Consider the following 26,335-nt stretch of genomic DNA (forward strand, 5'->3'; position numbering starts at 1 on the left):
CTCCTTGGGGGCTAGCGTCCTTACTGGCACATCATCCAATGTATGACTCTGATACTAACAGTCCAAGCCCACCGCTAGTAGATATTATCCACTTTGTCTCATTACGTATTGTGGTCAGTCTCACGATTTTAAAACGCATCTGCTAGTGAGAGATTTCCACACTCTTATCAAAAAATGCTTTGATTGTCTCCTTTTCCCATGGATGCAAGATCTCGTGCTTGGGTTACCAATTAAAAACTGCACTAATAATTAATTTTTTAAAACTTAATTTAAGGTAAAGAGTATTATTATTAAATTTTAAAAGTATTATTGAATTTTTTAAAAGTATTCTTTTGAATATTTTTAAAACTCATTCAGAGTATTTTTATTAATTTAGTATTTAAGTACATAAATTAATTTTTGCAAAAAAAAAAAAAAAAAAAAAAAAAAAAAAAAAAAGTCGGAATGCAAAACGACATGTCGTAGTGGTCCGCATCAACTGACAAATTCCAGTGAAGGCGCTTGGATCGCATGTTGTGGTTGACCTCAGGCGGCCCTCTCCTTTTATTTGGGTGCGCGTCTTCGTTGTGATCGTGGTGTGGCCCTGTGGGTGGGCAATGGTATCCTTTTGGGCAGCCCAATTGCGCATCATTATTATTTATTATTTATTATTTTTGCACAAATTAATTAATGGAATAACTGCAAAAATGAGTCATTTAAAGACTCATATTACATAAATGTCTAGATTTTATATATATATAAAAAAAAAACATCCGGCCGAAGTTCAACATCCGTGTGATTTTACAATTTTGCCCACTTAATTGTTTTTTTAATTAAAAAAAAATTATATTTTTCAAAGACATAAATCTCCTCAAATTATAATTATTTTTTCTAATGTTTAAGTTAATTTAATTTTTTTGAAAATAAAAATGTAATTTACTTCGTGGTTGAAACTTATTTGGTCGAGTTAATCCGATCAATTAAAAAATAGGCCTCATAGTCAAATTCAACTTTATCCTATTTATTGTAAATGATATTTATTCGTGACTTGCTTCGTAGACAAGGCTCGTTCCTTCGCATGCTTCGGGCGAAGCATGGGTCGGATTCCCTCTCCTTTCCAGTCTCGCATATTCCCGATTTTGTGAATGTTTAATATTTTTGTTTTATAAAATTTTAATTATTAACTTTAACCGGTGTCAGAATAATTAAAAAAAGTTTACTAATTTAAAAATTCTGACTAATTATAAATAAATAAAAAAAATCCAATAAATTTTATTTATAGAAAATATTATAACGGAAACAACCATAAGAAAAATAAATAAATAAAATAAAAAAGATAAAATAATAATGATGAGGGTAAAAGTTTAAATTTCAAAATTACGACATAATATTCAATAACTTATTTACGGTAACAATAAATAAATAAACAACGGGTCCGATGAGACAAGTAAAGTAATGAAAAAGCATAATCTCCATCCTTTTTTAGCCAACGGGTAAAAAACTCTCTCGACTCCTCATTTTCTTGTGAACTAAATGAATATCTCTAGTTAGAACAATAGGCTCGATATTTTGCTTGACGTGAAATTTTTGTTAGGTTTATCTATACATAGAAAATTTTCTCCTTATCGTTTCTTTTGCATTGAGAATAAAGACCAACAAAATTATCCGTTCATCGACTTCGCGAATCAAACCCAAATGAATCTAAGATTGAAAGCTCGAGAACGAATATAAGATTGAAAGCTCGAGACACGGATTCGAACCCTAAAAAGAATTAATATTCCATGCATCATGCAAAAACATAGAACACATGAGATTCTTTTGCAAACAAAGAAAGTGGTTTGAGAAATCTGAAGGGCCATTGTACCTCACATTGGTACTACCTATGTGTATTTATTTGTAGTACAACTGCAAAAAAATATGAACCGGAGTAGTACAACCACTACTACTCGATGCCCTTAATAGGAAAAATAAAAATTAAATAAATAAAGAAAAAAAAAAAAGTTGTTGATAGAATCCACCACCCTGTAATGCACCAAAACAAAGATTTAATTTCTACGTTTGTTTGGCGGACCACAAAGAAATCCAATCGTTATTGCTTTAAGCAAAAAAAAAAAAAAAATATATATATATATATATATATATATATAACAACAATAATAATAATTGCCAAGTTTATAATCAAATAATACTATCTCCATTGGTATGAGGTGTTTTGAAGAATCTAAAGTAAAGTCATAAGAACTTATACTTAAAGTGAACAATATTATACCATTGTGGGATTGTATCAGAGCCATATCATTAGAATCCTCAAATATCGAACAAAATATTGTGAGTTTTGAAGGCATAGTAAAAAAGAATGTCATACCGTTGTGGAGATTCTTGATTCTTAACAATAATAATAATAAAAAAATGTTTCATGGTTTAAATGTTAAAATATTTGAAGTTTATCCATTGGAAATTATTAAAAGTTTTCTTCTTATTTGTTCTTCGTGAAATGAAAAGATGGATCACTTCCAACTTTACATGGAATTGGACTTTCCATGAAAGAAAGAATTAAATAGAATTTTCGGTAATTAATTTATGAATTTTTAATAAAATATTTAATAATAATAATAATAATATATATTATTTTGTTCCAATAGGCTTCCCAACACATTCAAAATTCTTAAAAAAAAAAAAACAATTATATTAAATTTAAAATCAAAATTTGAGCATGAAATTCAAAATTTAATTTGTGTTTTAGTATATTTGTGAATTTTAAAAAGTATTGTATAAATAATTTATTCAACAATAAAATTTAAAATTTTATTATACATTAGATATATAATAAATTTATAACATATTAAAAAATTTATATATGAAATTTAATCATTTATGTGACCGGGACTTTAAAAATTATGAATTACACTTGTAGTTTTAAACATTATTAAAAAATTTAAAAAGAAAAAAATTATTAAAAAATTTAAAAAGAAAAAATATATATTTTTAGAGAAAAAAATCAACTATTTTTTCCTATAAAATACTTACATAATTCAAAAAAGCATTTTATTCTTTCAAAATAAATGTCACATTCGACGTTCGACTTTGTTATAGAAAATGTCACAATTAATTAAAAGAAAAAACACGTGATAGACGATTAAAGTTTATAATTTGATGGGTCAAACTCACTTTTATTTATATATATATATATATATTTTATATTTATTATAAGTATGCTGAATTTATCAAATTATATGTTAATTTTCAACGGATAAATTGTTAATTATTGATACATACTCGTTTTTTCATTCATTTTTTTTATTTTACATTTATGAAGAAAAAAAATTCAATAAATCACATTAACTCTAAAAGTTTATATTTATTTAATCTATAAAACTGTTAAAATATTTAATAAGTTAAATACTTTTATAACTAATAAAATCTCTAAATATTTAATTTTGATACCCTGCTAATTTTTTTTTTTAAAAGTAAAAAATTAAAAATAAAATAAGTAAATATATTAAAATTTAAATACAATTTAGTAATTCACTAAATAACAAAACCTTTTTTTAGAAGCAATGGACTCATAATAGTGCGAGGAATATCATTGGAGTAGGCGAAATGACGAAAAGACCCTTGACCGGTAGTTGAAGTTGGAAAGTAATGTTGTTAAGAATCGGGTGAGAATTGTTTTTTAAATAATTATCGATTGGGTTGACCCGACCCGTAAAACAGCGCCTATTAAAGCCCGGTGAAAGGCCGCAAAACCCAGTAGCGCAGAGATTGGCGAGGGCGAATTTCCCGAGTGTCTGCAATCTTTAACCATGTCTCAGGTACCGCTACGAATTTCTCGGAAATTTGTTCTTGAATGTAATTGTTAGAGATTCGCTTCACGTTTTTCGGCCTTGTTTTTTTGTTTCTTTTTCTCTCTCTGTCTCCCGTATGTTTTGGAGATCGAAGATACGTTGGTTTGTTCTTTTTAAACTATAAATCTGCTGTTTGGAGCATGAATCGTTGATTAAAATTGTCGTAGAAGGAGTTGTGGATTTGTTTTGAAACATATTCAATCTATGGCGTATCAGATCTTTATATGCTATAAGAAATGATGTGAAGCTACAGAGATGCAAGAGCTAATCACGCGATTGTTGATATCTTGTATAGTTCTTACTTATTTTGCGATTCAGACCTGCGCATAGTTCAATTCTTTTAGCATTTTGTCCTTTTTCCTTGCTTCTTCTTCCCTAAGGTCTTATGCCGTGGTTTTTCATTGATGTGAATCTGACACCAGTGGTGGAAACGTCAGTAACCGAGCCAAATGAGGTCGAAGTCTGAGAGAGCTCCATAGAAGTATTTCTTTGGTTAATAATTGGCCAATCGATCACAAAGGAAGCTTTATCTTGATCGTATATTAGATTCTGGTCACAAAGGAATTTTTTCCCGCTCTTCCAAATTAGAATGTTCTGCTCTTTTTTGTGTTTTGAATTATTAATCTATGTTATTTTGGGAGCCAGAGTTGTTGAAAAATCATTGAGAATATTTATTGATATCACTGATAAAATTGGATTAGTAAGTTTCTGCGAAGAATTTGATAAAGGACCGTTGATATTAAGCACTCTTGACAAATCAAATTCTTGTATGAGATGAACTAACTCTTATTTCTTGGTATCAGGAAGTCTGTATTGCTCCTTCCCCTTCTAGCTGAGTTCTATGATTCCATCTTTAATAAATACAGTTTGGAATTTGTTTCTGTGCAGACTACTGTCCTCAAGGTTGCTATGTCATGTCAAGGCTGTGTTGGAGCCGTCAGGCGTGTCTTGGGAAAACTGGAAGGTTTGTCATTCCTTGGCTAAATTTTGGTTGTCTCATGATGTGCTCTTCTTTGATGTGTAATTTTTGTATCGGTTCATGGGGTCGAGTTTTGGTTTAGACATATATCCTAGACAAAGAGGTCAGAAGTTTGAACTTCACGTCCCATAAATTCTGGACTAATACATGAACTCTTGAAAGTGTAAACATGCTTGGTTAATTTTATTGCAAGCTTAGTTCTCTTTTATGTTTAAGATTTTTAGAATGAATTCTTGAGTGATGGTTAATAAATCAATCATTATTGCAAAATCGAGTATCCTTTAATCTAAACCCTTAGATTCTTGCTATTCCCAATTGAATATGAATGTTTTGAACTTTACTCAAGTGCTTGCCTACCATGTTCAGGAGTCGAGACATTTGACATCGACATTGATGCGCAAAAGGTGACTGTGAAAGGCAACGTGGAGCGCGATGTAGTTTTCCAAACTGTTTCCAAAACCGGGAAGAAGACTGCCTACTGGGAAGACGAAGCCCCAGCACCAGCACCGGTGGCAGCCGCAGCAGCTGCCCCTGCACCGGCGGCAGCCCCAGCAGCAGCACCTGCACCGGTGGCAGCCCCAGCAGCGGCACCTGCACCAGAGGCGGCCCCAGCAGCAGCACCACCACCAGCTGAAGCAGAAGCTAAACCTGCCGAGAGTGTGGCTGCTGTTTAAAGTATTACACCTATTTACTAATGGAAATTTTCTGTTGAATGCATAAGGTCTTTACTTGGTCAAGCTAATAATGATGTATTAGTACTTAAACTCGGCTTCTGAGTCTGTAATATTTTGACAAGTGCCTCTTGATTGGCCTTCTACGTTAAAACTCAATTATAATCTACAGATATATTTTTGTTTTTTTGCCTCAAATTCTCTTTTCCATTTCGACCTTCTGCTTCTTTGAAAAGACCTTCATTTGTCGACATGGACGGAAATCCTTCCATAAAGGCGTTTAAAGACCCGATTTAATAAGATAGGGTCGATTTGAAATTACTTTTTGAATACTTGAGAAGTCAATTCCAAGTACTTTTTTAACGCTTCATTTTTTAAAGATGGGATAATATAATTTATGGTGGGTTTAAAAATACTTTTATAAAGATGAGACATTTCAATTTTTTATTTATTAAATTAATAAAAATACATTTAAACTTTCAATTTATCTCAAAAAAAAAAAAAAAAAAAAAAAAAAAAACTTTTAAATTTTAAAACGGTCTCAAAAAAATATTTTTAGGTTATTTTTAACGATTCGTTAGTATTTTGTTTAAAAAATTTAAAAATATCATTAACTTTTAACAATACTTCGTACTCTTAAACTTTAAAAAGTTTCATTAATATTCTTCAATATATTTTTTTAAAAAGTTAAGAAACGTCGATGGTTAGTATTATATTTTAAAAAAAGACATGAAAATTAGCACTAACATCATTTACATTATAAAAAAATGTTTAAAAAATTCTTACTGTTAATACATGGACGAAGACGGTCTATCGAGACCTCATAGATTATACCCAAACTTTTTAATGTTACTTTTGAGAGTCCGTGAGTATTTTTTAAATGTGGTACTAGAATAGCTTTTTAACGCTTTTTTTTTATAGTTTAAAAGTATTTTTTAAGTTTTTTAAAAAGTTGGAGAATATTTATGAAACTTTATAAAACTTAAGAATATTTTTTATACATTTTTCTAAAATTAAATGGTATTTATTAAACTCTTATATTAAAAAAAAAAAAATGAAAACATAATTGGGATTTCCTTTTAAAGGAATTCAACTTGATTGTATTGATTATTTTAATTGAATAGTGTAATGTACATAGGTAACATCTTAATATAATATAATGTTTGATAGCATCGCACACGTTTCACTGGTTCGATTTCAACAACCTTGTTATATATAAGATTGGATTAGACAAAGTTTAATTTTTGGTATTTTAATTTGGCGTTCTTTATCAAAATAGAGCAACGAATGATTAAGAGTATTACCATGATATTTCAATATAACAAATTCCCGTCCCTTTCTCTATCAAAATTTTGGAGTTTTATTTTGAATTATTATTCATTAACAACAAGACCGAAGAAAATGAATAATCAGGTGATGTTTCAAACTTATAGAAATCGTAAAGGGCAACACAACTGCCCACAATTTTAATAGAGCAGTGGTTTCGTGTGAGATCCTACATCGGTTGAAGACGAAAATAAAACATTTATTATAAAGATGTGAAAACCTCTATCTAACAGACACGTTTTAAAACTGTGAGACTGGCGACGATGTGTAATGAACTAAAGCGAACAATATCTACTAGCAGCTTGAACTGTTACGTATCATTAGAGGATTCCTATTTGTCAATCGTAAGAGCAAAATAGTTGCCCACAAACTTGCTTCATGTCGAAAACATGGCTTGACAACCACCTTCCTACTAGCAGCGGGCTTGAACTGTTACATTTCGTTATGAGATTCTTCTTCTTCAATTGTAAGAGCACCATAATTGCCCACAAACTTGCTTCATGTCGGAACCGTCGATTTGTCTTCAAGTTGGCTCTTTTCCAACTTAAAATAACTTACTTTGTTTTAGTTATGTGTATTGAAACTACATGGATGGTTTCGTTCGCATAAGTATAAAAATATTTTTTAAATATTTTTTTAAAAATAAAAAGTATTTAATAAAAATTTTAAAATGGAAGGAATATATATTTTTAATAACCCAACTTTAAAAAGTTTAAAAGATATTTTTAAATTTATTAAAAAATATATAAATTAAAATTTTGAAATAAAGACTATTCATATTTAAAATTAACGTTAAATATACTTTTTAAAACTTATTTTTGAAATTTTAAATAAATGATTGAAAATGTATTTTTTTTAGATGTTTTTATTAATCTGGAATAATATATTTTATTAAAAAATTTACACATTTTTAAAAATTCGATTGAAAATAGTGTTATAGTGACGGAGGATTAAAATTAGAAAAAAAAAATAGTTCTATATTTATTAAAAAGATATTAAAATTTATCCACGAAAAAATTATTTACATGAAATAAATTAATTTATTAATACATTAATACATTATTTTGTGGAGGAGATAATTACATTAATTTTATAAAAAATCTATAACAATATGTTATGGAAACAGATATATGAAAATAACTTATTATTTCTATATATATATATATATATATATATCAGGATCAAATATACTTAAAAAAAAAAAAAAAAAAAAAAAAAAAAAAGACGGGGGAGAAGCAAAACGGGTTGGGCTTTATGGGCCATAAAAAAATGGGCCCAGACCGAATACAATCGGCCCAAAATTTTGATGGTTAAGAGTATTCTTCGCTCAACCAGGTGCCTCTCAACTTCGCAAAAGGAAAAAACAAATCAGAAACCCTATCTTTCGCCACTATATAAGGTAATAAGAAGCAGTCAGCAACATCTACTGAACCCTAACTAAACTCTCTCTATCTCTCTCTCGTTCTCTTGCGATTTGCTGTCTGCGAAGGATGAAGATCGTAGCTGCTTATTTGCTCGCCGTTTTGGGAGGCAACTCCAGCCCTTCTGCTAAAGATTTGAAGAATATTCTTGGATCTGGTAAACATCTGCATCTCGTTCTCATTTTTATCCTTATGTTTCTTCAATGTAATCGTTTTTGTGGACTCTCCTGGAATTTTTGTGTTGATGTTTAATTTTACTTGTTTTTTTTTTTTTTTTTTTTTTTTGAATTTTTGAATGAAAATTTACGTGTTTGTTAGGTTAATATGTTTTGTTCGTTTCATAGAATCTTTTTGTTATTTACTTGCGATTTGATTCGATCTGTTGTGACTCTGCGCGATATCAAGCTTTGGAGTTTCGTTTTTTGGATGGTTTGCGGTACCGATTGCTCATTATTTTCTCTCATTCTGTGAAATGATTTACGGAATTTGATTCTGTCTCGCTATGATTTTTCTTCAACCTTTATTGATTCTGTTATCTTGGCTTGGTTATCATTTTAGTTTATGAGGTTACTTCCGTTCGTCAACGCAGCTTTTGATAATTAATTTCTGCTTCAGAAATAATAAGAATAATGTGTTTGTAATTTGTGGCTGGATATGAATAAGTTTTTCATGTATGAAATTTGCAATCGATAGTTCAAGAGACTAGGCGGCAGCACGATTGTTTTTCAATAATTATACATTAAGACTGTTTTTTGGTTGTAGCATGATATCCTTAGTGTTGGTATTTGTAATACTCATTTTCATTGCCTTTTGTTTGAATTACGTGAAAGCTAAGTATTTTGATTGATGTCATATTTTTTTTTCCGAAACCAATTTGCAGTTGGAGCTGAAGTTGATGATGAAAAAATCGAGCTTCTGTTGTCTAGCGTTAAGGGCAAGGATGTTACAGAGCTCATTGCTTCCGGAAGAGAAAAACTAGCATCTGTTCCTTCTGGTGGAGGTGCTGCCATGGCAGTTGCCGCTGGAGGCGGTGGGGGTGGTGGTGGTGCCGCCCCAGCTGCCGAAGAGTCAAAGAAAGAGGAGAAGATTGAAGAGAAGGAAGAATCAGATGATGTAAGCTTCGTTAAACTCTACGAAAATGTTGCTTGGAATTGCCATAAGATTCTTGAGATCATAAACTCAGTTTTATTCGGTAAATCTGTTCTAATTTCTTGTTTGATCGATGTTTTGCAGGACATGGGCTTCAGTCTCTTCGATTAAGTATAATTACAATGTCGAATGTTTTTGTTCAGAGAATTTTCAAGATTTTAGGTTGGATTTTTTGTTATTCACGTGTAGTTTCTTTTAACATTATCGTGGTGTTATGATGAGCCAAATGTTATATTTCGTTTCAGTTGATGAATTTCGTCGTTATTTTAAACATCTCGTGTTATATGAAAAGAGGAATTGCCGCTATGTCATTAATTTGAATCTTCGAGGCCATTTTGATTTCTTCTCAGTGAAGACCGATCCCTCCCTAGGGGTATGGCTCTCTTCTTACAAGGAGAAATATCAATGGCTGGTAAATTTTCTACCAACATATTTTGATTAATAAAGTTAAATTTTAAATTTGTTAGTATGAAATTTTTTGTGTCTGAATGCCTTAATATCTTGTTGCTGCGTGGAAACCTTTAATTTTCTTTGGGATGCAATGATAAATTGTAATTACAAATTAAGGAAGTGAATTTGTATTGGTTATGAACTTACCCACGTAAAAGATCTTGCCAAATAATTAGAAAACAGTTACTTAGATACATTTATTTGATTGGTTACTTGAGCAGGGTTGAATATGTTCAAGCATAATATTGGGTCACTCTATAAGATTGTTGTATAAATTAAAGCATTTATGGTTTTCTCAATGATAAATTTCTGTTTAAAGTGATTTTTTTTAAAAAATGAAATAAAAACAATATTTTCTTAAGTTTAAATTAGTGATTTATTATGTATATTAGGAAAAAAAATAAATAAAAAAAAGAAACTCAGGCCAAGATGGAACAAGATCAGGAACAAGGCTCCTCTCCCAATATAGGCATGGGAGAATTTTTCGGGCCACCCCATTTTCGAGCCTAAATGGTTGGGGATTCGGAACTGGTGAAAAATGGACTTGGATAATGTCTAATTACTTGAACTATACTTAAAAGCTATCTAAGTACTTGAACTATACTTAAAAGTATGAAAGCCTAAGATGACCCAATCAGGTTTTCTTACCAAATGAATCTGCTAATGAAGGTTGCACTTCTTCCTAGCGGCTTGTCCTGTAGGTATCTGGTTCACCGCTTTAGATCTTAACACTATGGCTTTCAACTTAAATGGTTTCAATTTCAACCAATCTGAAGTTGATAGTCAAGGTTGTAATTAATACCTGGGCTGTTATTAACCGTGCTAATCTTGGTATGGAAGTTATGCATGAACGTAATGCTCACAACTTCCCTCTAGATCTAGTTGCTGTTGAAGTTCCATCTATCAAAGAATAAGACTTATGTCTTAGTGTATGTATACAAGTTCTTGAAAGTAAAGGAGCAATAACCAATTTCTTGTTTTATCAGGAGAATGGAAGTAAGAAGTAAAGAGTAGGTGAAACAACTCTAAGGAACTCAGAAAGAACTCAGGGAGAGGAATTGTTTTCGAAGGAAAAAAGTCCCTTTAAAACTAAGAAAATTCTGGAATAGATTCCACAAAAAAACCAGCTATATCCGATCTTGGTTGCTTTTTGAATAGAGTAAACTTCGGATATAAATTTACATTATTTTGTATGATCTCAACTCAAACTAGTTACAAGACATCGATTGGACAAAATTGACATACTGTGAGCAAGTTACATAAACACAACCTACTCGCACAACAAATGGTAGCTAACGAACACGCTAGTTTCCTACACCAAGTATTGAATTTCAACGTACGTTAGAGCATAAATTCGGACAACTTAAACTAAGTAACTTGGACTCGAGTTCTTTTGACCACGCTTTCTTTTCGGGCTGGCACTGAGCATGCAGGAGAAGGCATTGATGAGATCCGAGTCCTCTTCGGTTATTAAAATTTTTGCCTTACTTGGCTCGGCGAGCAGAAGCTTGCCCACGAGGTATCCTGCAATTGACCATGTTTGATATAGGCGTGCTTGTTTTCCAATGAACCTTCCTTTTTTTGTGTCGTAATATTCGGGCCACTTATCTCTAGCCAGACGTCGCTCGGCGATCTCAATGGCTCGTGCTGCAATTTCTGGTCTATCCATCTTTATGCATGCAACTGTGAGCTGAGAAACGTATACCAAATACTTCAGCATTGTATTTTACATATTCAAGTCCAAGATATAGTATGTGCTTTCTTTGTCGAGAAGAGTTCGGGAATAGAGGGAAAGGCAAATTTTGTGCTGAAGTTTGAATAGACCAGCTTAAGAACTGATTGTTATACATAACAAAGAGAACTACTACTTGAGAAATCAAAACTGATCAAGTGCTTCTAAACATCAAATTCTAATGGAATTGGCTTGGGATCTAAAGTATACTAGCCCGCCCACCACTAACCGATATTGTCCTTTTTGGACTTTTTCTTCTGGACTTCCCCTTGAAGTTTTTAAAAAGCGTCTACCAAGGAGAGGTTTCCACACCCGTATGAAAAATGCTTCGTTCTCCTCCCCAACCGATGTGGAATCTCACAATCCACCCCCCTTCGACGCACAGCGTCTTCGCTGGCACTCGATCCCTTCTTCAATCGAAGTGGGACCCCCCAATCCACCCCCTTTGGGCCCAGTGTCCTTGCTGGTACATCGCTTGGTGTCTGGCTTTGATACCAGTTGTAACAACACAAGCCCACCGCTAGCAGATATTCTCCTCTTTGGACTTTTCCCTTCGAGCTTCCACTCAAAGTTTATAAAACGCGTATGCTAGAGAGAGGTTTCCACACCCTTATAAATAATGCTTTGTTCTCCTCCCCAACCGAGATGGGATCTCACATAACTGTTCAACAAATTTAGTTCCTACTAGCCTTCCCTCTGTACATTTTAGAAACACATTCACATGTCTATCTTATAAATATTAATTCCAGACTAACCATAGGACTAATCTTAAGATTGACATTAAAAAGTACGAGCAAGTCTCAAAGACCAAAATAGTATTTCAATCTTTAAATGAGTTCTCGGGACTTTGAGAGAAACATACCTGCCACAGCAATGTTGGCCACGAGCCTGCATTATGGTATGACCATTGCCTGCATCAACAGAGACCAAGACCAACTTTAACATCAAGAAAACGGGGATATTTCATTTATAAATCGCAGAAGTACGAAGTCAAAGTAAATTACGTGTTCTTGGGATCGCTGCCAGTGATAATCTGCCATTCCCGACCTTCAAGGGCAGGGTAACAAATCTTGAATGGCATGTCTGCAACCAAATCCTCCCATTTGGATTCAATGAGATCCAAAATGGCATGAGACTGTTCTATTGTAGCAAGACCACTTACTATGGACCACAAATTTCCTAGAGAAAAGAACCGGAAATCCATGTGAGCCGGTTGAAGATTACCAAGTAGATAACCTCCTATATTGGGGATCCATTCCACCAACCAAGAAGGAATTTGATCAGGGTAGATGTTGAATTTGTTGACTGCATCGTATGAATACTCTTCAGTCGTGTAACGATAAATTTCATTTAGCTTTCTCAAATCGACCCAATAATACTCTCTGATATGAAATGATAGAGCCACCAAACGATTGTTAAGCGCACGGAGAAGACCAGCTGACCCATCTTCTGGAGCAAGCATCTCTCGTGCACAAAGTAATGCTGAATAAAAAAGTGCCTGCAAAGGAGAAAAAAAAGAATATATCTTTACACTTCTACTACGTAATTCATAGGAAACAATCCATGCTCCAGACATTTTATGACCAGAGAAATCTAAGATGCATAAAATAAAAACATTATTTTCATTTAAAAGCATTTAGTATGCAACTGCAAAATCGTATTATATACTGTTAATTCTTTGGCATTTTCACTTTCAAAATGTAAATCGAAAAGAAAATGAATCACAAGCATGCTCATAGCATTGCTTGGCTCAAAAACTTAATCATCAGAACATCTAGATTTCGCTGATCTACTAAGCCCATTGAAAAGGAAGATGTAGTTGTCATATAGGTTATTCATAGTTACTCGATCGCCTTTTCTCTTCTAACATTTCCAATGCATTCCATGGAAGCCATTGAATATGTTAAAGCTACAGCATCTATATCATAATAAATTAAAAATGAGTGCTAAAAAGCTTGGTTGTTGCTTACTTGGATTTCGAGAGGGTGACCATGAATTCCCATACGCCGATCTATCATACAAGAACCGTCAGTTACCAATAAAGTAGGGAACATGTCAAAACCATCAGCTAGGCAAAGCCTCAAGATCATTTTGATCCCAGTTTGAACATCAACTCTCTCCTGAACTGAGGGATCGCCAGAGCATTTTCCATATGCACGCAATAAAATTATCCACCACAATCCTATGATAGAGAGGGAGGTGAGTGACCTTACTGGATATAGAAATACAATGAACAGACTTTTTTCTTCTAAAGGAAATATTGGATGGTCTATGTACCTGAGTCGACAGGTGCAACACGGCCAATTGCTGCCTCCCCAAAGTCTGGATCCAAAACCTCTTCTGTTGCAGAGTCGTCACCATCTAGAGGAACTATTCGGACTTTAAAACTAGCAGGCATCAATCCTTGACCAGGACTGTGACAGTCCATAGTTTTCTCCCAGCTCTACGGAATAACGAATTGCAAGCATTAATCAGAGAAGTAAAAAAAAAAAAAAAGGAAGTTTAACTGATTGATGTTTAATTACATACTTAGATTACCTGCAACTGAAGCGTGTGGAGGATAAAATTGCGAACAATATCGTACTCTCCCTTCAATAAAAAAGCTATACCAGAAGGTATAAAATCACGTATAAAGACCTGATCATAATTCAGTGAATTAGAACAAGTAGGGTCCCTTGCTGCAATCGTTCCAACTGGGCTGCCACAGTAATAAACAATGGATTCACGAAGCAAGTCCCATGCCTCATCCTCAATGGATTCAATACTAATCTTTTGAAATGAATCTCTAACTTCTCCATTTGTGTCATTAGATACTGAGCTCTTGATTTCCTGATTTGCAAACTGAACATCTTGAAACTCCGAAGCATTTGATCCATTCTGAATGCTGGTGATTGACTGTGGTATCTTTGCACCATCCTTGAACCATGCTCCATTTCCACCTTCTGGAATCATACCACTAGCACTTTCTGCTTGTTGGCATTTGCATCTGTATAACAGACGACGATTACCTTTCGTTTTCCCACTAAAGCCTGTCTTTATCTCTTGTAATATCCTACTTGAGCATTTCGACAAATGCATATGTCTCAGGACTCTTTTTTCCACCAATTTTACTTGTGATTTACAAGAAGATGTGGAGTCCAAATTGTTCAAATAGGGCTTTGAACATAAAGCACGAGGTACGACCCCTGAAAAGATCTGCAGAGCTTCAGACGTGCCCATCTTTGAAGAAATCACAGCGCCTAAAGGATCTAATCTAGATTAAAGTTTTCCCAACGCAAATTCTGGACAATTGGTTCTTCAATTTGACTCCAAGAACTCGAATAATATCTGAAGATAGAGAGCATAATCATGACTCAATAGAAACATCATAACATTTAATATACAGGATAAATAGAATTCCATACCACTGAATCAATTTCATCCTAGAAAAACTGATCGTAGTATGGCATAGTTTTCCCTTTACTTCCTGCTCTAAGAAGGAAAATAACTGAGTATAATATGAAAAAGAAAGTCGAAATGCTTACAAGCGAAAATTGCAACAGAAAGCCTAAATTAACTTCTATTCTTGCCTTCTTCGATCAGGTTAACTACTATCCAGCAAGCGATTCACAATCCGTAGTTGAAACACAGAATCTATAATCTATGAAATGAAATACACCACAGCACCATCTGTGATGGAGATTAGATTCAAGCAGCAAGCAAAAGAAAAATAAGGAATGTTATGAACATGGAGAATAAATAAAAGAAACAAACACAATAACCTCCAAAGCTCACGATACAATCGCCACAAAAATTTCTAAACAGAGATCATAACATTAATCTAATGCAAATCAAATTTCGACGAACGAGTAAGACATTCAGCGCCAGATTGGAGATGAAGAAGAATGAAAAGTGGAAAACGAAAACGAAAACGAATAAGATTACTCGAACAAAATCATGGAATACAGATGTAGCAACTCACCGAATTTTAGGTTGCAACAATTTTCTCAGTGCAGAGAGGAAAATGATCGCACAAAGATCAGCAAATTTCGGGAGCTTTCCTGAAAGAAGTCGAACAAAAAATAGAATCACTATCACTATCACAATCACAATCTGAACCAAACGAAGTATAAAACATGTTTTCGAAGATCCATCAAGTGGACAAAGAGGCAAAAATCAAGCAGTATTCTTGCGGGAACTTTTCCCTGTAATCTTCTTGTCCACATCTCCATGATTTTTCTTTTCCAATGCCTAATTTTTTTCTAACAAAGCTTATTTATTTATTACTATTTTTAACTTTTCTTACTTAAAAAGAAAATTTCCCGAAATTAGGACGAGAAAAGGAAAATACTATTTTGACCCTATTTTTCTCTATTTTGACGTAAATAATGTATTATCTACTTAAAAAATTAGAATTTTATAATTAAAATATTCTATTTTTAAAATTTGAATTAAAAATAATAATAATAAAATAATTCTTAAAATATTCTTTAGTGAATTTATATCATATGTGATAAAACATTTATGTATAAAATTTTAATTATGAATTTATATAATTTTATTATTTAGTTCGTGAATTTTGAGAATTATATCTATTTGATCCTAACTTTCCGATTATAAATTTAGTTTTTAAACTTTTAATTTATCAAAATTTTTAAATTTTACACTGAGTTAAACATAAAATTCAAATTTATATATAATATATCAATTAATTATTAAAATATTTTAAAATTTTTAAGGACTTATTAAATAAAAAATTAAAAGTTAATAAATTTATTAAATACAAAATTATGGAAATGGAGAGTTTAGAAGCATTTTGAAAAGAAATGGACCCATACATTAAATATGTATAACTTGAGTCCAAAACTACACCTACCATTAATAAATATTGATACTAAATATAAGAAAAAAAATTAATTAATACTCAAACTGTGATATACGAATAAGGCTAGAGAAGCTATTGACCGTTCAAAATTAAATTAGTGAATGGATGCAACCAAAGAAGAAGAAGAGGAAGGTATTGGGGATAAGAGTAGGAGTACCCGGTACTCCACATTTCATTTCTTTAGTCTATGATAATTTCATATTTGGTTTAAGTTCGGATTCTTAAGGTTAAAGAGAAACAAGAACTTTTGGTTTTGGTTTGGATGTTTAGATGGATTTGGATGAGACGAGAAATCACAAACCTTCCATAAGATGGGCGGTCGACCCCCAAGAGTTCCAACGAACCAGGCCCCTTTCCCCGTGTGAGGCAGCGAATGTAGTTTACAAAGTAAGAGTCATACTTCCAATAGCGAAAGAATTAGAATGACGACCGCAAACGATAGCACAATTTCTGGTGGAGACGAGAAAATTAGAGCAAAGACAAAAGTCTTATAATCTTATGAGTATCGAGATGGCCGATTGGGTTCCTTTTGAGCAAGGATCAGATTCAAATTGTAAGTATGAATTGAACCCTACTGTGATAGAACCTAGTACCTAGTGATTCAGACCTAATATTGAACCGAATTTAAAGAAAAATAGAAAGAGACGTTTCACATCACTTTTATCTCAAAATAAATTATTTTGTCGACAACTATTCTCAATCAATACCTAACGAATGAACACTTTTGGCATGTCCAAAAATAATCAAATTTCATGAATTGAATGAAACCTTAGGTTGAGCATAATTGACCAATAATTACGGTTGAACCAAATATGAAAATAATGGGCGCATTGCATTTTATTCAAATCAATTAATACAATTATTATGGGCCAGTTATGCGTACCGAACACTCCCACATGGCCGAAGCTTTACCAACCACTCAAAAAAAGCCTGTAGATGTTTGACCACAAGCGTTATCAAATTGCTCCCCCTTTTTTACCCCACGCCTCTCCAATTTCACGTGACAAACACTTTTCTAAAGTGAAGAAGCATAATGATATTAAACAAAAATTAATTAAAAACAATACAATTTCCTTCACATATTAAAACATTGAAAAACAGGGAACCACAAGAAATGATATAAAAACACGAGTAAAATATACTTTTATACGATCCTGATTAATCCGATAAGAATCAAAAGAATTTTACTAGTCTAGCAATTTCTGTGTTTATAAGCTCTCTTAATTGCGCTCGAGCTCCTATCTTGGGGAGCCATACACTCCTTATGCTTAATAGAATAGTCGCTCCCCGACAAGAATCAAAAGAATTTTGCTAATTTAGCAATTTCTATATTTATAAGGTCTCTTGATTGCTTTCGAGCTCCTATCTCGAGGGGAGCCCTACACTCCCTATGCTTACTAGAATATTCATTCCGACAAAAATCAAAAGTATTTTACTAGTTTAACAATTTTTATATTTATAAGGTCTCTTGGTTGCTCGAGCTCCTATCTTGGGGGAGCCCTACTCTCCCTATGCTAGAATATTCATTCCGACAAGAATCAAAAGAATTTTACTAGTTTAGCAATTACCATGTTTATAAGGTCTCTTGATTGCGCTCGAGCTCCTATTTTGGAAGAACTCTACGCTCCCTATGCTGACTAGAATATTCATTCCCTCCTACTAAAATAATAATTTCTCGAGATTTAAAAAAAACCCATATGTGATAGCGGCGTTAACTAGGCCGGCAAACTAGAATAACATGCATAGGATCAGAAACAGATTGATAACAGGCAGACCAAAAGCTGGACATTCAATCAAACAAAGAAACAGGTTGAAAAAAAAAGCAACATGGTTTCCAAACACAAGCTTATCCATTCCAGGGGTAAAAGAATTTAAAGGGTAGCAAGCTAGGAAGGCGTGAATTCTCACATAAACATGCGTGTATTTATATATATATATATATATATATATATATATATATATATATATATATATATATATATATATATATATATATATTGGTGCCAAGACATGGAAGGGATAAGTATAGCTGGAAAGCCGATGTTCTGTTGAAAGCCACATTAACAAAACCTGATCTAAGTTTTCAAGAATCAGAAGGGAAAGAAAAATGATAAAAACCACTAATAAGCAGACAGCACACTCATTATATATATATATATATATATATTTATATATTTTTTTGCCTCTTTAATCACGCAATTAAGACCCATAAAATGCTACACAATAGAGGAGCTATATAGACACTCTCCTAAGGAGGAGGATTGGTAGAGGAATCAGGGAACAAACCCAACATCTTTGAAGTATTCATGCTCGAGAGCACTCCTGGCAGTGACTCTTTTGGTGGGATCCAAGCACAGCATTTTCTGGAAAATAATGGTCAACTATTTCAAGACACAGATATTGCATATAACATTGATTACTACTATATATATAGTAGTATAAGTACAAGTGAAAAATAATCAAGAAAGCTCGTATAATACGGATAAATGGAAATTTTTTGATATATTGATGGGTATCCCTATCAATAATTATATTAGATAATCATATTATAGATCGGAAAAAGACTATAAATAGAAAATATTTTGATTGGAGAATGTTGCATTTTTGTCTTAAAAATAAGGCAGATATTAGAGCTTGGATCAATATTGAGACCGACAGTAATTAAAATACTAAAATTGGGGGTAATAATTTTTCAAATAATGAAAAAATGGATAAGAAAAATTTTAATTATCTCAGGATGAATCAAGAAATCAACCCTTGAACACACATATATATATGTTAAGAATCATGAATCTCTACAATGATGTGATATTGTCCACTTTGAGCATAAGCTCTTGTGGTTTTGCTTGGGCCTCATACTAATAGAGTTGTATTCCTTACTTATAAACTCATGGTCAACCCCTTAATCAGCCGAGGTGGGGCTCCTCTGCCAACAATCCTCAACAATACACCCTTAAAAGATAGTACTTATTATTAATTTTTCCTAAGGGATTGATTTTGAAAGAGGAAATTGTTGGATGATGGAAGTCCCACATCGACTAATTTAGGGAATGATCATGGGTTTATAAGTGAGGAATACTAACTCCATTGGTATGAGGCCTTTTGGGGAAGCCCAAAGCAAAGCCATGAGAGCTTATGCTCAAAGTGGACAATATCATACCATTGTGGAGAGTCGTGTTCGTTTAACATGGTATCAGAGCCATGCCCTAAACTTAGTCGTGCCAATAGATTGATAAATCCTCAAATCCTCAAATATCGAACAAAGAACTCCTAAAGAAAAGGAGCCAAGCCCCTCCTCGAAGGCAGTCAAAAATGACTAAGACTCCAAAGGAGTCGAGCCTCGATTAAGGGGAGGCGCACTTTGTTCGAGGGGAGGTGTTGGATGATGGAAGTCCCACATCGACTAATTTAGGGAATGATCATGGGTTTATAAGTGAGGAATACTAACTCCATTGGTATGAGGCCTTTTGGGGAAGCCCAAAGCAAAGCCATGAGAGCTTATGCTCAAAGTCGTGTTCGTTTAACAGAAATTAGTGGGGAGCCAGAAACTACTGTCAACACGTTACAGATTTATAGTGAACAAAGATTGCCTCTAGCTTTCACCCCCTCCTAAAAATCCAGAAAAAAGAGGGAACAACCAAAAATAGGAAATAAAAATGAGGAAGATGAAATAGTTGGTCAAACATAACATATTGAAGTGGGAGGGCCGGGAGAAAGCCATCCATTTATGACCAACACTTATTGATCTAGATCATGCGATATCAAAAATGATGAAAAAAAAAAACACCCCAATTGAAAATAATTTACTTACAGAGAGAAGATCAATGCCAGCAGATTCGAGATTTGGAACTACAGAAGCCAGGTCCTGTGCAAGTAGCGAATGTGTGAAGTAAAGATTTGAACCACACATTATAGCAATCCAGAGGATGAAAATTTAGTGAGATTGAACCATCACCTTGGAAGGCCACTTGGGGAAAGCAGACTTGAAATCAGGCAAAGATGTAACGCCAGGCCATGAATCTTCATTTGGAGTTCCCAGAACTCTTTGTATCCCCACACAAAGAGGTTTAATGAAAGCATGAATATGTTAGTACAGACAGACGTAGACTTAGAAGGGAAATAATGTTTTAGGTGCTGTCCTAATCATTACTATTATGAATAAAACTCACATTATCACTCCATTATTAGGGTCGAACACTCTACAATTTAATATCATAGTAACTTACTATACACTCCCCATATTGCGAATAAAGTGAGATATATGTAACACAAAGCCGCAGTAGCCAGATGAACTGACTTTTGTTGCCTTTGTTTTTCAAATTCCTAAATCCCTCTCCCCTAAGGAAAAATGAAAAAAAATGAAAGGAAAAATCCACCCACCAAGAAAATCCCTCTCTAGATAAAATGTGATTTCATTTTTCTTTAATATCCATAAGTGTCTAGGCTGGCTGTCCATTCTCATTGGATGGCTCTTGACCCTTCTAAATTGGCCAAACAAATTCATAGGATATTCAAGTCCAACATAGATGGCTACCGTGAAGAGATTTTGGAGGACTCCCATAATGTAATACTACGACAACCAACTAGAAGGCTAGTGTATAATCAATTTGAATATGGCATTCGTAGGACTGTTAATGATCTAATTTGGCATGTTCATTGGACTAGATAGATTATCTTAAAGAGTGGAGGGCAGATGCCCGATAAAGCTACTTACCTAAATATCTTAAACAATTCATCAATCTCAGAGTCCCCAGGGAATAGTGGCCGCTGGTTAACCATCTCAGCAAATATACAACCCACAGACCAAACATCCACAGGAGTGGAATAATGTCGGGAACCAAGTAATATTTCTGGTGCTCTGTACCAAAGCGTCACCACCTAGATAAAACCTCCAATAGTGATTAACTCGAGCAATATATGAGGCTAATGCATCAAAGAAAAGAGTCATTGACAAATTGGACTATTATGTTTTTTTACAAGAAAGAAAATAATTGAATTGGGACCTAAACTAACAAAACAACTATAGATGCATTAAAAAAATGGAAACTAATATTTTCCAAATCTTCGAAAAGTTCGGTGTCAGAAAAAAATGTCCACAGCCTATTTGGGAACGTTCCATTAGACAACCATGCAATGAAATTAACTTCACAATACGAAATTTGATGTTTTTTTTTATAAGAAACACAATACAAAATTTGATGAGATAGTCATCCAGTGCATATCCATACCTCATGCGTGAATGTTCTAACAGGAATACCAAATGCTCTTGCCAGTCCAAAGTCAGCAAGCTTCAGGGCATTGGTGCGACGATCGATAAGTAGATTTTGGGGTTTTAAATCTCGATGAAGAACTCTATGAGAATGGCAATATGCAATGCCACGAAGAATTTGGTAAAGAAACATCTGCATGACAAAGTGGAACAAGTTTTTTCATTAGAGAGTATTGCAGCACCATTACATTTGTTCAACCAGAGTTAAAACATGATCAAAGGAAAGTCTCTGGAAATAAAAGAAGGAAACAAAATAAAGCTGAAGAAATAAGCACCATGCTGAATGGATTAAAAAAATATAGCATCAAACTTATTCATACGATCAGTTATGAAGGAGAGGGTATTGCATATACTAGAAAGGAATACCATGACGAACGCTGATATAGTTTTAAGTTGCTTAAAAATACACATTACTTTTCCAAAGAACTCAGTTTAATGATTAAGAAATCCACGAAACTATGATGCTAGATAAGATTTGCACCTCATGGAAAATAAAAATATGATTTTCTGCAGTAAATTAGTTATTATATCAATTAACCAATCCGTCGTCTATTGTTGAAATATAAACGACAAATAACAAGAAACATTAATTAACATAGAGTGCAGGCAGCTACAAAGTTAAAATGAAGACGCTCACTTTTACTTGGCGTGGATCCTTTGCAAATTCAGGAGATGAGTCCATGTGCTTCTTCAAATCCAAATCCAGATACTCGAAAACAAGATACAGGCGCTTCTCGCTATGCACTACATCTTGCAACCTATTGACAGCAAACCAATTGAAGACAACTTCGTTATATATATGAAAAAACATCACAGATGGCAATGATTCAGTCTACAGGTTAAATTGACAATACGCGATAACCAAAAAGCAGAATGCAAGTGCCATCTTTACCTCAGTGATGAACCAGAGAAAATGTATATCATCCCTATATTTATTTGTGTAATTGCAAAATATTGCACAAAAGGAAATGAATTGGATGTTCAATTTAAATCGAGAACTACATATATTTCGGTATTAACTAAGAGATAACAGTGATGGAAAGAGATGCTGCCTTTGAGATTTTACATATCCATGCCTCATAATAAACAAGTACATATAGTCCACCCCATCTCTGTGAATAGAACATATAGTTTCTAGATAAGACTCCCCAGAGAAGTTAAAACTGACAGCAGCAGATGGCAATTTATTGCAACATTGTCTTCCAACACAACATTTTTCCATGCTTCAAAACTCAAACTAAATTGAAAGACCTTCATATGTTCAGCAGATTGAAGAAGTTATTTGACCTTAAAAGGAGTTACAGCAAAGATTAGACAATCGATACTGGTTGAACGAGGGTAGATAACGAACGATGATACGTACCTTACAATGTTGCCATGCTGCATTTCCTTCAACAGAGAAATTTCACGAATGGCTGTGCTTGGCACTCCCTCATCTTCTTGCTCCAAGCGGATCTTCTTCAAAGCAATAGTCTCATTTGTGACACGATCGCGTGCCTTGTAAACCACACCATACGTTCCTTCTCCAATCTTCTCAACTTTCTCATACTACAAAGCCAAGGAAATCGCAGATAAGATCAACAATAATGCACCCAAAAAAAAAAACGAAACAGAAAAACAAGCATTTCAACATCCAAAATCATCGCTAACCTGCTCCATCGAGTCCAAAAAAAGTGTCAAAGTTCTCAAAGCTTAAATCCTACAAACAACAGGACAAAGAACGTTGTAGATTTAGTGCAATACATGCCTTATAACATATAAATACCAAAATGATGATAGGAAAGCGGGAATGTCAGAAACGCCAGAGAACGCTACTGAAAAGGCGCAGAAAACAGATTCGCACAGGTCAAGGACCGGATCCGCGTTGAAATGGAGTCAACTCAGTCATAGTAGACTGAGTTGAACTCACTTGGACCACATTGGAAGAAAGCATTTCGAAAACGCAGTTTAACATCGAAATTTCTGCAAACAATCGCTCATTTTCACTTCGTTCCTTTCTTGGAATTCGAATTACTATTAGACTAAAAGGCAAAGTGCAGTAAAAGCATCTACCAACCAAATTAAAGAGAGGAAATCAAAAACAGATAGACCGGAAAGGAAGAACAAACCTAAGTTGAATCAGAGCCGAACCTGTGGGAATCGGGGACGGTGTCGAAGAGAAGAGAGGCGCCGTAAAAATGGCGCCGCAGAAGGAAGAAGAAGGAGAAGAGGAGGAGGAAGGGAGGCGAGTGGGGTATCTATGTAATTTCACGTGCCTTAACTTTATTTTATATATTTAGTAATCTTTATATTGGCTGCGATTATTTCTATATTTTAGTCCTTATATTTTAAATTGGTAAATTCAGATATTATAAATTAGTCCATAAATTTCCACAAAAAGAAAATTCTAATTTAGTTCTAATTAATTATTTTTTAAAAGTTTACTTAAAAAAAATAAAAATAATTAGTGAGAAAAATTAAATATATAACTAAAATAATTATTTATGCAAATTAGATTTTAAAATCAATATATTTATTTAATTTAGTTAAAACACAATGACACCGTTCAGATTCTTCCTTTGTTTAAAAAAATTATTCATACATATATCATCAACCAAAATATCTAAAATTTGAATTCTCGACCCTTATAAATTATCGAACTCGAATAAAGGGAATTGACCTAGCTGCTCATATACTAGTCCACGGCACAAAGCATGTGTCAATGTAGTAACATGAATGCTAACCAAAATATCAAAGATTTGGACACTTATAAATTATTGAACCGAGAAAAAAAAAAAAAAAAAAACTAACCGAATGTAGTAACATAAACGCCGACCAAAATATCCAATATTTAGATTCTCAACCCTTATAAATTATTGAACCCGAGGGAAAAAAACTCACCCAACTACAAAAAGCGAAAAAATTAATAATGTTGATGTATAAACATGAACCCTGATTTATGAAGTTTGACTCACTTGGTTTGGGTTTTTTAGACGTTCTACCTGTATTTTCACATACCAGAAACGAGAAATCACTCACATGGATAGTGAGTGAGATTTATGTTCATTGTAGTCATCTCGAGAAGAGAGAATTGAATATAGATATCACAAACGCAAGGTGCATGATACTAGGACGAGAAATCACAGACAATTACTATGCTGTCACTTTACCTAAATTAATCGAAGCTATATTTTGAGCGGAGACCTAAATTTATAGTCGAATTTAAAAAAAAAAAAAAATTAGTATAGGACATGGCATATGCCATAATTTACTATTATCATTATTATTTTTTTATTATTCTCTCATTTTGTAAGCAGCTTGGAATAATGCTCGGGAGTCGAGGTGGGCTGGACCAGAAACGACAGGGCCAGATGAGCCCATTCAGGCCCACTTGTCAACTTCCTCCCTTTATTTAATGTCAAACGAATTTTCACATTATTGTAGTTCTCATTTTCATGTGATTTTTCGATTATTTATTTTTCTCACCCTCTCTTTGTGATATATATATATATATATATATATATATATATATAAGAAAAAAATATCGAAAGTTATTATGATGTGAACCATTCATATGGTTTTTGTCTATAATTATGTCTTCCTCGTGACATTGTATGAAAATTAATTTCATCACATTTATATTTTTCATGCTCTTAAAAATTATTAAAATAAAATGAAAATAAATAAGTCTATATATTTTAATTAATTTTAAATTTTATTTATAATTAATTTTGATGAATATAAATATATAGGTGAACCGGATATTAATTTATATGTTTTTCTTTGTTTACTTTATTTAAACTTATTAATGTCATAATTTAGTTTGAGTTTATTTGTGTAGTAAACTAAACTTAAACTATATACGAAAAATACAAAAAAAAAAAAAAAAAAATTATAATCAAATAAATAAATAAATAAATAATTCGTTTATGACTTAATTGAAATTAGATTTTATTAAAATATAATATAAAATTTCACGTGAGCACTAGAAAGTTTATGGTTAAATTAATGTAAGTTAAGATTAGATTTGCCATTAATGTCATGTGTTTAATTTAGATTAATTATGAGTGAAGTAAAATGAGGGATGTCTTTTTTTTCTTCTTGCTTCAAGCAATCATTTTGACTTATTCATTGAACACGGTTGGTGCAGAATCTAAACTTATTCGACTACATACGTCGTTCGTACATGCATATTCAATGTTTGCCACACAATCGCGTTGCGACTCATGGTCACCTCGGTTCTCATCAACACGATTCATGCATCGTGATGTCATCTCATATCTCGGAACACATTAGCCATCTAAGCTTGCTTTGACATATACGTTGAGAACTGAATCTCATTGGGACATCTTGAACATCCATCCATGCGGGCTCTCTCAAGCATTAAACTCTCTCATGTCTATTCTAAACCATTTATAACAACGTTCCAGATAGCGGGTGCATAACCCAACTCCAACAAATGGGTTGAGGCACAATACCCTTTTCAAAAGAAGACGCCAAAGACGCTCGTTCATACTGTAATAGACCTATGTGTCATAGGGTAGTTTGCTTAGGCCATAAGGTAGTTGTAATGGATGATTACAGATGAATTAATAGATTTTTACGTAGTTTTTTTGTTTTCACATCAGAAATAAAAAGTTTATAGTTAAAGTAATGCGATTATATTTGTAA

General features: G+C 33.2%; 4 protein-coding genes across 12 annotated transcripts; 2 read left to right on the plus strand and 2 right to left on the minus strand.

Moving 5' to 3' along the window:
* The first annotated feature begins 3,653 nt into the window (after positions 1–3,653).
* LOC111801438 (copper transport protein ATX1) lies at positions 3,654–5,672 on the plus strand. Its single transcript, XM_023685438.2, has 3 exons — positions 3,654–3,791; positions 4,713–4,788; positions 5,170–5,672. Exons 1-3 carry the CDS (start codon positions 3,783–3,785, stop codon positions 5,475–5,477), a joined length of 393 nt encoding a protein of 130 aa, XP_023541206.2. The 5' UTR covers positions 3,654–3,782; the 3' UTR covers positions 5,478–5,672.
* A 2,490-nt stretch (positions 5,673–8,162) lies between these two features.
* On the plus strand, positions 8,163–9,614 carry LOC111801446 (large ribosomal subunit protein P2y). The gene is made up of 3 exons (XM_087127156.1): positions 8,163–8,378; positions 9,102–9,334; positions 9,455–9,614. The coding sequence occupies exons 1-3, from the start codon at positions 8,291–8,293 to the stop codon at positions 9,479–9,481; spliced, it is 348 nt and encodes a 115-aa protein (XP_086983282.1). The 5' UTR covers positions 8,163–8,290; the 3' UTR covers positions 9,482–9,614.
* A 1,326-nt stretch (positions 9,615–10,940) lies between these two features.
* LOC111786183 (neutral/alkaline invertase 3, chloroplastic-like) lies at positions 10,941–15,790 on the minus strand. 8 transcript variants are annotated; one of them, XM_087127151.1, is made up of 9 exons: positions 15,514–15,790; positions 15,122–15,221; positions 14,957–15,018; positions 14,091–14,879; positions 13,830–13,995; positions 13,523–13,734; positions 12,557–13,050; positions 12,415–12,463; positions 10,941–11,510 (listed from the first exon to the last, which is right to left on the minus strand). In XM_087127151.1, exons 4-9 carry the CDS (start codon positions 14,769–14,771, stop codon positions 11,184–11,186), a joined length of 1,929 nt encoding a protein of 642 aa, XP_086983277.1. In that variant the 5' UTR covers positions 14,772–14,879; positions 14,957–15,018; positions 15,122–15,221; positions 15,514–15,790; the 3' UTR covers positions 10,941–11,183. The 8 variants fall into 8 exon arrangements, with proteins under 8 accessions (XP_086983277.1, XP_086983278.1, XP_086983279.1 ...); XM_087127152.1 differs by having other exon boundaries at positions 15,077–15,221; XM_087127153.1 differs by having other exon boundaries at positions 14,957–15,023; positions 15,077–15,221.
* A 2,669-nt stretch (positions 15,791–18,459) lies between these two features.
* Positions 18,460–23,942, minus strand: LOC111802723 (cell division control protein 2 homolog A). Of its 2 annotated transcripts, none has more exons than XM_023687192.2 (9): positions 23,816–23,942; positions 23,336–23,384; positions 23,049–23,233; positions 22,323–22,443; positions 21,645–21,818; positions 21,131–21,294; positions 20,372–20,459; positions 20,228–20,281; positions 18,460–18,779 (listed from the first exon to the last, which is right to left on the minus strand). In XM_023687192.2, the coding sequence occupies exons 2-9, from the start codon at positions 23,342–23,344 to the stop codon at positions 18,690–18,692; spliced, it is 885 nt and encodes a 294-aa protein (XP_023542960.1). In that variant the 5' UTR covers positions 23,345–23,384; positions 23,816–23,942; the 3' UTR covers positions 18,460–18,689. The 2 variants fall into 2 exon arrangements, with proteins under 2 accessions (XP_023542960.1, XP_023542959.1); XM_023687191.2 differs by having other exon boundaries at positions 23,794–23,934.
* Positions 23,943–26,335: the final 2,393 nt, after the last annotated feature.

The sequence above is a fragment of the Cucurbita pepo genome, chromosome 9, assembly GCF_057944985.1.
Source record: "Cucurbita pepo subsp. pepo isolate OVF chromosome 9, ASM5794498v1, whole genome shotgun sequence".
Classification (NCBI taxonomy): Eukaryota; Viridiplantae; Streptophyta; class Magnoliopsida; order Cucurbitales; family Cucurbitaceae; genus Cucurbita; species Cucurbita pepo.